At 41.5% G+C, this 10,656-nt stretch overlaps 1 protein-coding gene across 1 annotated transcript; it reads right to left on the minus strand.

Annotated features, from left to right (window-relative positions):
* Positions 1 to 2,100: 2,100 nt before the first annotated feature.
* LOC125763943 (fork head domain transcription factor slp2-like) lies at positions 2,101 to 4,778 on the minus strand. Its single transcript, XM_049427683.1, has one exon. It carries the CDS (start codon positions 4,080 to 4,082, stop codon positions 2,760 to 2,762), a length of 1,323 nt encoding a protein of 440 aa, XP_049283640.1. The 5' UTR covers positions 4,083 to 4,778; the 3' UTR covers positions 2,101 to 2,759.
* Between the last annotated feature and the right edge of the window lie 5,878 nt (positions 4,779 to 10,656).

Genomic DNA, 10,656 nt, shown 5'->3' on the forward strand with positions numbered 1-10,656 from the left:
AAATCTTCTTTTTTCACGTGAAACGAATACCGTGTTCGTGCTTAAAAGGAATAACTTCCCGGAAGTAGACCTTTTCTTCCTACTGAAAAGTCCTTCTTCCTTAAATGATAATTGTAGTACCGATGGTCAAATGTCATAATATTTCAAACACAGCTCAACTCACCCACCACAAACATAGAGAAAAAATACTTTAAATACCGTTTTGCTACAGGAAGTAGAGATTTATCTTTCCCTTCCTGTACGGATACGGAACGAAGAAAAGAAAAACTAAAAACAAAAACTAGATTAATCAAAATCTCAATTCATCTCTTCGTTTTAATCCTGTTCTACGCTGTTCGTCCTTTTTTGTAGTCATCATCATCATCATCATCGTTGGAGATGTAATTCGTCGACAAAGTAAGGAAACAAAAGTCGACGAAAAAGGACGCTCCAGTTGATCGAAAGCGTCCTGTAATTAGAACAGGTTGTTGGCATCGCTAATTGTTTTCTAGCGTCGTTTTACTGTTCCTCCTTAGACCTCAGTCAAGGAACGGGATGAAAAGTGGAACAAAACTTTGTGAATGTAAACGATCACCAAGGAACGGGAGGAATGATTATCGTTGCACGCGTAATGGTATTATTTAATTATTTTTTTTTTAATTTTAATTCGAAAGTATTAAAATGCTTCAGAATTACGAAAAAATATTCAATTTAAAAAATAAATTATTTACAAAATGCAAAATAAATTGTAGAAGATTAAAGTAATGATTACAAACACAACAAACAATTTTATCATCTATTATTTCTTTCTCGTATGGCCTTGAATAACAAATAAGCTACAAAAATGAAACAAAGTCGTAATCGCAATTACAGGAAATGACAAATCAAATGCTTGTTTTCAGTTTTGCTCATACAGAACGGGTACAACTCAAGGTGAGAATGAATTTTATTTACTGTTTGACGTAAATCTCTATTTAACTGCCCCCCAAAAAACCATGTTGTTTGATTGTTTGTTGTACACACACACACAGACAAGAAAAAAAAACGACAGTTACAACTCATAAACTACATCCGAAACACGGACCTGCAACGAAAAACACACAAAACACTTGCGAGAGTGTTCAAAATGCCATTAAAATCTGCATATCCGAAAACGGTACGCAGCACAAACACAAAAGCACCAATAAACAGTGGTTAAAACAACAAGGTAAGCGAGCAAGTAAACCATGCAAAATAATAAAAAAAACTGTAAAGGCCAACAAAACGGTTAGGAAGAACGTTGGTTCCGCGGATGGAGTATGAGATTGTACGGTAATTCAAATTTGCAGTCGTTCTCCAATTTCCACCACCAGGAGTTAGAGGGTTAGAGGGTTGGGATGCGTATGTTTCCTGTCAAAATATTCACTCTCCACACACACTACGTGGTAGGAATTATATGACGCCTGTATCGAACAAAAGCGTTGGAGGAAAAGTTGTGTACCAGTTCACGGGAAACCGGATGACGAAAGGACAAACGATCTGTAGTTAGTCAAACGAAAAAAAAAAACAAAAAAAAAATGGAAAAAAACAAAACCCTCCAGAGGATAATTTTGCAGTGCAAAGAACGAACACTCTTTTTCCCCCCAAAAAGTTTAAATACGCTTTAGTAGAAGCATTAAATGCGTGAAAAGGATATGGTTTCAAGGGAACGCATGAAACGGACGAGGACGAGTCCCCCAACCACTCCTTCAATTTTTATACCTCAATGCTTTAGCACATACACAAAACACCTCCAACTACAACATTCTGAAAAGACGATTCCAATTCTTCGCAAAATGAAGGGGAGAAAAGTATAAGCGGAACAAACGATGGGGGGACCTTTTTGGGGGAGGCCTAAAGAAGCAGCAATTTTCCCACGCAGTTTTAGGGCTTTTCACTTGTACCATTGATGGTAATGTGGGTCAATAAGTTAACTGTAACCAGCGACAAGGGAGTCAATCAATTCTACAAACCATAAAGCGAAACGTTTTCCGAAGCGAAAGAAAGCCGACGGCTTTTGCGGAGTGTTTTTTTTTTTGTTAATTCATTTTCTCAGATATTTTCCTTTCAACTACGCAAACAAATAAAATAAAGTCATAATAATTAAATTTTCACACCAACACCTTCTCCCGATCACGCATGCAATCACGAAGAAGGGCTAGCGATCAAAGTGCAGTTGTCTGCAGCTTTCTTTAGGTATATTTTCCAGTTTTTTATCCACTCCAACATATCTCGTCTCGATTGGTTTTTCTTTTATAATTTATCTCCCTAATATTCGCTATATGTACACAATGGATGCATCTTATTAAAACAACTCTTAAAAATAACGATTCACTTGCTATCTTACACAACTAAACTAATGCGTACCTCACAAACACACCTTCCAACCTCGGAAGGCGCGAACACGCGTAAAAAAGCCTAACATTTGTCTCTAATACTTTCCTCGGTTTTCTCACCATGCGCTCGACTGCTGACACTTTTGGTAAAAGTTCCCTAAGCTTGGTGCGGTTTCTTAAAAATCCAAACCAAAACATAAAACAATCGGCCCCAATCGATCGTATTTGTTTCGAGCCGTTACGAGCGCAATTAAGTCACAGCACAGTCAACAACAAAAAAGAAAAACGGAATAAACAATCGGCGCTAAACTACGACGTGGATTTGTCTTAACGAAAACTAACGAATTGCTACTATCACTGGTCGGGCTTTTGCCACCTTTAGAGTTTGTGTTGCACTTGCACTTCTAGGGCGGGCGGGCCGTGGTCCTAGCTCTGGCGGGATACGAGCGTGATCGGTTTGAAGATCATCGGACCGGGTCCCGTCGGTGACCCGTGGCCGGTGGGCGAACCTTGGGATGGTAACGAGCCGAGAGGTGAGTGCTGCGGGTGCTGATGCGGATGGTGCGGTGAACCGGGATGCGTTCCTTCGCTGGCGGTGGGACTTAGTTGCTGCTGGTGCTGCTGATGCTGCTGCTGCAGCTGATGGTGTGCGGCGGCGGCCGCTTGATGATGTGCTTGGGCGGCTGCCGCTGCCTGCTGTGCGGCCGCATGCTGCTGCAGCAGATGCTGATGGTACTGAAGTCTTTGGTAGATCTCGGCCTGCTGTGCCTGCGGGCTGTTAGCCATCGGCGACTGTGGATGCATCTGGGCGGCAGCGGCTGCCGCTGCGGCACCGGCCCCAAGCAACCGATCCATACCGAACCCGGACCCGACGGCACCGAGCGGCAAGGGAAGCGGGAGAGTCGGTGGTTTTGGTGCCATACTGGGTGCGTACGGTGAGTACCGATACATCTGGGCGGCCAACAGTGCGGTCTGGGCTTGGGCCGCATGAGAAGGATACAGGAACTGTCCAAACTGAGGATATCCGAGCGCGGGAAACATGGGACCGACGAGTGAACGCTTGAAGGCGGCCAACCGACTACGGGAGGCGGCTGTCGAGCGACGACGCAACTTGCCAGTGGAACCACCAATAAACACATCCTCCGCCGACGGGTCCAACATCCAGTAGTTGCCCTTGCCGGGGTCATCATAGTGGCGCGGTACCTTCACGAAACACTTGTTAAGGCTCAGATTGTGACGGATCGAGTTCTGCCAGCCTTGCTTATTGTCGCGATAGTACGGGAAGTTGCGCATGATGTACTCGTAGATACCGTTCAGTGTAAGGCGCTTTTCCGCACTCTGCCGGATGGCCATCATGATCAGTGCGTTGTAGCTGTACGGTGGCTTTTCATTGCCCTTCTTCTCACCGTCCTTGGCCGGGCTCGAGGAGGGACTCCCGCTACCGCTCGCCCCATCACCCTCCGTCTCGTCCGATTTGTCTTTGCTGCTGCAATCCATTGGTGGCGGTGTGCCGGTAACGTCCAGATCACTTTCCGTATCGGTAAGATCGTGATCCTGCTCCTCGGAACCGATCGGTGATGGGCAGGACTGTAGTGTGGGTGAGGGCGTTGGCGAGGGTGATGATTTCATCGTTTCGGGCAGGATCGAGTTAATCGAGAAGCTGGACTTGAGTGGTGCCCGCGCCACGCCGAACATCGTCTGACCGTTCATCATGGTGGGCTCGATTTTAACCATACTTTCAACGACCATCAAAAAGCATTCGCTGCACACTGCACATGCACTACACGAAGCTGGAAGTTTATCTTTAGCACACTTGCGATCGTCTTTGGTTCAAGTATACACTTTGTTTTTTTTTTTCGTCACTTTCAATCACATAAGTCTCTTTTTTTGCTTCTGATCGAGACTTTTCCGTACGATCACTGATCACTGCTATTGTTTGCTTGTAATCCACAGTAGGATATTGGGCTATAAAGCAACACACCATTCACTTAATAAAACACTTCACTAAAATCGTGAAATCATAACGCGTAACTCTGCTTGCTTAAATACGGCCAAAAAGTGTTCGAAACGAATAAATTCCAACCGTACCGTGGGTCACGAATTCATAGACGGTGCGCGTACGGCGTGTGTTTTACGTTGGCGAGCTGAAGTTGTTCTGACGCACAGCTTCCCCTCCCGGACGCTTTTATACTGCGCCCGTCGGCCAATGGGTTCGACCGTACCAACACCCTCGAACGGACGCACGCACACATACGTTCATTGAAAACCCGCTGCTGCACTAGGGGTGACTTTTCTACCAATCGCAGGAAGCTGCGAAGGTTCGTTCATAAAGCATGATGATGATGTTGATGATGATGACGATCGATGGTGCATGCGCACGGTACAAAACTACCCCTTGGGTAGGGGATGAAATTGGAAACGCAAGAGGAGGGGGGGGGTTTGACAAGCACAACCCCTTTTTGGATGGGTTTGCCTGGCGTTTTTGCTGTACGGCGCAGGTAAGCTACACCAATGCAGCAAAAGGAAGTCTTGGCCAGCCAAGGGGTCCTTTCAGGACGTTCAGGTAAAGATCCTGTAGGTCAGTTGACATTGAAAAAATTATTTCGTCCATGTTTTGTCCTTTTCCTTCTCGTTGCTAAAGGATGTACCATGATGTTTGCTTTTCACTCAGTGTTTGGGCTAAGGGTAAAAAAGTACTGAAGTAAACTGAAGGGGCATTGTGAGGGGGTGTTGTGGGTGGACTAGAAGTCAAATTCATTCTCGTGACCCGTGAGGTAGTCAACACAGGATATACAGGAAAGGATGAGCGAGAGAGAGGTGCGTATCCTTTTTGGAAGAAAAAAGCAATGAAAGAATTCCATGCATTCGAGCCATCCGTAGGAACTGAGGAGGGTGAGAAAACATTTTTCTTCAACCCCCCTTCGTTACACGCATCAACATTGGTGTGCGTGATGTGCGCAGTGTGCACAAGCTGAAACTCCGCCCTTTTGTGAACGGTTTGATGGTGTGTAGGTTTGGAGTGGGAACATCGATGTACGTGCGTTCTGTTGGGCAAATAGCAGTCGAACCAGTTTGTAAACGCACGAGATGTACAATTTGTTTACACATCTGCGCTTCACAACAAGAAGCGGCACGGGCGTAAATAAATAAATGCAATTTTATTTGCAAACCTTCCGAGGGTTGCGAGGGTTTTTCACGTTTCTGTTTTGGATCGGAAGAAGCGCAACCAGGGGTTGAAAATATTTTAGTTTTTGGTGCGCATACATGTTACAGGGTGTGTGTGTGCGTGTGTTTGCCAATGCTTGTTGTTTCATTTGCGCACATGGGCACAATGGAGGGGTTGCTTTAGGGTGTGTTTTTTTTTGGTTTCGTCGCCCTGCAAAATGGAGCCGTGGATTTGGTCGCGATGTGTCGGACGGCTCCAATCCTAATCGGAATCGGAACCGGAACGATGTTTTGGGAAAATATTGTGTATTTTTTTTCGCGTTATGTTTTGTTTAATTTAGTATTATGAGATAGTTTGACTGATTTGTTCACGCTGTGATTTAATTTATTCCAAAAAAAATGGTCACGGGGTAGCAATGACGCAAAAAAGGCGTTAAGAAAAGGCAAAAAAGATAAATAAGAACATGAACGATATGCAACGTAATTTTAGCAATTAATGCTTTATTTAAGCTTTTAATCTTTGTTGATCAGCTTGTGTTATTTATTTCTTTTTAAATTTGTATGTTTGTTAATTAGTAAAACCTGTTTTCTAATTAATTTGTTTGTTAGATAATTCGATTCATTGATTGAATTAGTAACTTAAATTATCCAGTTATATTTATTAATCTGGTTTTTTGTTATTTTATACTTTTTTCTTGTTTCCCATTTTTTATCTATTTTTCTTGAACAAATTATATTATACGTTTTACATGTTTGTTACGTAAATATATGCTATATTTAATAGACTGTACGTCTTACGTGGTCAAAAATTAGATACATGATCAATTTAAAATTCATATAACATACTATAAAAGAAAGAAGACTTAAAAGATCTTCCAAAAATGGTACGCAACAGAATAAATAAAAAACATTCATTAATAAGTGTAAATAATGATCCGTAAGCGTGGCGATGAGAGATAGAAAACAATCGCAATATTGAAGAAGAAAGTAACAAAAACCGGTAAGACTTTTACCAACACATTTCTGCCGATCGTGCAACTACTTGTTTGTCATTAAACGTTTACGAAATAACAACATATTCGCCATGTTCAATTGAAGTTTGCTAAGAAATCGGTTAATGAGCCGTTCATGAAAAATTGTTGTAATTTCTCTGATTGTATACCCTTCGGGCAGAAAACAGAACATTAAAATACTACCCTCTAACGAACATTCAAGCTAAAAAGAAGGTGTTAAACGACCATTTGCAAGTTAATTTCTATCCATTGTCCATCTCGTGTCCTGCAGGAATATCTAGGACTAAATTGATGAGTGAGGTGGCCTTGAAACAGTCTGAAACACAATGTATACGGTTCGGTGTCGAAATGTTTTCCACAACAGTCCAACAACCGAACACAACACTCGTCCCATCCTTGGGGTAAGATTAATTCCACGCCCAAACGCGTTAAAGGCAGCAATTTGGCTACCAAATTTCAAGCCTGTTAATGGCCGTGGTTTAACCATGTTTATGACACCCGGTCGTACGATCACAGAGCGATCGTGCTTAAGCTTGTGGACAGGGTAATTCACGGGGCCTTAAAATTGCTTTTCCAATTAAAAAAAACTTTCAAACGGATTGTGTTGCCCGCATTTCGTTAGATCAGTACAATGGCAAATGGTGGAACAAAAGGAAAGTGATTGACTTTTCTAATTGTCGTTGATTGTTTTTTTTTCTTGAATTGCTTTGCTTCAGAGTGTCAAATGAAGGGTGGCTTTGAAAGGGAGGGTGAAAAAAGAAAACGATACAACGTTATTGCAGGTTACATGTACACGGGAAAGAGGGAAATGGGAATGTATAGAAATTTGTTATTTTTTCTGCCTGAAATTTCTCAATTTACACCCCTTAAAAGATTGAGAAAATGATGAACAGAAGCGAATGAAAATGTTGTTGTTTGGAGGTAAATTATTGCTAAAGCAGTTCAATAAAATAAAACACCTAATTTAAGCAGTATTTCATGTAACATTGGAGTTAGTTGTTTCGATATTTATTATTAGCGATTAGAGCTTGATTTCTTTTGTAATTTCTAAAAAAACCAACGTTTTTGAAAATTTAAAAATTAGAACGAATAAACTTTGAACGAAAATGCCCTAAAGAAATTAAAGAAGAATAAATTTAAATAGAAGAAGGTAACGATTTGTTTGCGATGAAGTGGTCAATACAATGCAACCGACACGATATCTTGACCCTCAACTAAATCACTGCATCGTCCAAGGCCATTTGTGGCCAAAACCTGTCAACGCAAAGGGAACACTAGAGTTTTGTAAAGACAATCACACAATGTTCATCCTTGGAAATGCAAAAGCAACAAACCGACATCGATCAAAACCTTCGAATGTGACCTTTAGCACGTATGGTGGCCACTCTACTGTAGCGACATTCACAACCTCGACGCCAAATCGTTGGCCTTCGATTGTGTGAAGGTTGTCCTTGATCTTTAGCCATCCATCGATTGAGTCGTTTTCGGAGGTGAATCGATGAAATCAGCAGTGAAAAACAATTTCTTCTCTCATCGAACCATCGAGACCTCCTGTGACATTTTTGTCTCCTGTTGTTCTATCACCGAAAGGAAACACAGTGGAAAATCAATTTGCATCGCCGTTGATCGGAAAAGGAACGGAACAGACGATCACACTAACTAACCACCCACACATGACTCCCGGAGGTCTCCAACAATAGGGCAACATTATTGTCACTCATGAACCGTGAAAAGGGACCAGATTTTCAGAGGGAAAACGAAAAGGACCTCCGGGTGAGTGAGTGAGTGTCACTTTTTAAGCGCGTCCTTTTTTTTTTTGGTTGGTTCCGCACAGAAGGTACACCGTGTTAGTCACAGTTTTTGCAGATGGAGTAAGAAAACCCCCGTTCTAATAATTCACACAGCGGGTTTTTTGTTTCGGAACGTCTGGAAGAAAAATTTCGTTCGTTTTTTCCCTAACAAACATATCAATTATCCTTCTTCCAGGGATGTCATAAACGCATTCGCTACGATTAGTTATCGATCGTGAATGATTCCATAACTGAAGCAATGTGTGGGTGAAATAAAGACGAAAATTGTCTGTAAATATGGAACGCAGCATAATAATCAACCATTCCATAATGCTTCGGATCGAATTCCTTTAGCCCGAACCGATCGTGACTTGGGCGGTAGAACATGAAAGTAAACGCAGCGAAAGGCATTAAGACATGTTGCAAAAGGAAACTACCCGCCAGTAAGCTTCGGAGCTAACCAACACCGTCCGTTACGGTCATTATGGAGGTCGAACATTTTTTGACTTTATTTTAATAAAACATTTCAATCTACGGCACAAATATTTCCTTGCCGTTTGTGTCGGTTCGTGTTGGTATGGAATGGTAGTTTTTCTTTTTTTCGAGAGATTTTGTTATTTGTTTCTTCTTCTTGGACGCGCCTGCATGAGAGCTTACAGGCAGGGATGAAAGTCAATCCGTAGCGTTCTGTGTGTCACGGTCGGGAGTGGAAAAATGGTTCCAGCAAATGCGAACGATGAAAGGAAAACGAGCAGCAAGATAGAACACACATAAACACCCTGAAGGGACGAACGAAGGGACACCGTGTCTAATTAGGTTTTATGACAATATTATCACCAAGTTGCGTGTCTTTGGCGAAAAACGAAAAGAAGAAACCCACCGGCAAACGGGTGGAACAAAACCGATGCGGGAAAAAAAGATTTTCCCCTTCGGGGTTGTTTTTCGTTTTTGTCCTTTTCTGTGCATTTTTTTTCTTTCCTTTCGAAGCTTCTAAAAACTGTGAAAAATTAACGTTCGTAGATGGTTGTGTTGAGCAAAAAAGCAAACGAAATAATTGTAGAACATTTAGACGTTTTTGTGACAAATCAATTTGCGGAAACCAGTAAGTCGACGGATGTGGTCCATTCGTCCGGGTGGACGAGGGAGATAAGATGATCGTCACCCAGCGGGAAATGGGCTGAAGCTGCATTGATGATGCGTAATGCATAATGCAACGGATAATGGTGTCGGTTTCCCACTGGTTTGCTGCTGAACTTTAGAGCCAGACAACACCCGAAGGATGGAAAACCGTTTCAAAGCTTGTGCGGACATTTGGAAGCGACACGGTTTTGATCCCTTTCCATGGGGCAGTGACACTTTGATGCGATAATCCACAATAATGAGTGACCAAAATGCAAGTGGTAGCATTTTGGGGGGTGGGATGATGCATTTTTGCAGTAGACTTGCTGACAGCGGGAGCTTTTAGACGTAGGATGGGTTAATGATGCAGCTTGGAAAAGGTCCATTTGTGATGGGGGGTGGAATACATAATTTCGAAAGGAATTGAAATAAGTAATACATTACAATTAACAAACAAAAGATGTTTCTAATATGTTGCCGTTGCTTTAAAAAAAGACAAATATTGATGATTATTAGTTCCTCCCAAAAACATATCAAAGTCAAAATCAAAATTGAAAATTCAAATTATTCATCGTAAAATCATTTCCGTAAATTAAGGATTTTTAAGAATTGTTTTTACATCTACATTTTGGTTCCTTTTTCATGCAAATAAATAATATACATAAATATTAAATATGCATACATATCGGTGACAGAATATCCATCAGAATACAGGAGTATTCTTAAATAAGAGATACAGGAATATATTAAAATGAGAATAGAATAGAGCGAAAAAGACGTCCTCTATCATTCAACTATTACGTAAAACTAGAAAGAGGACATGGTAATTATTCTTTCATGCCTGTTCGAAAAAAACTGGCTATCCTGAATGAGGACATAGTAATTCACTTTTACGCTTTTCTAGGATTTAAAACATTTTACTTCGTTAATAGAAAGGATAGAGCCTACAACAGTAGCTTACTTCTGGTCTCTCGATATTAGAAGTAACTGTAAAGTACAGCACAGCACAAGGATGAAGACTAAGGGTAAAGTAATCTGAGCCTACTACCAGGTGTCTAATGTCTTCGTGAATGAGAAATATGTTGAGAAACAAGGCGAAGAGCTTTTTTTTAGTTAAACGGGTTTTCAGGGATCGCCATTCTTCTCAAGATTTTGATAAAATGCAATCAAAATAATAGTTCTCGGAAAACGTTGAAAAAACTACTCCAACAATTTCATCGCCAAAAACGACGCGGG

Source organism: Anopheles funestus, chromosome 2RL (assembly GCF_943734845.2).
Source record: "Anopheles funestus chromosome 2RL, idAnoFuneDA-416_04, whole genome shotgun sequence".
In the NCBI taxonomy this organism is placed as follows: domain Eukaryota; kingdom Metazoa; phylum Arthropoda; class Insecta; order Diptera; family Culicidae; genus Anopheles; species Anopheles funestus.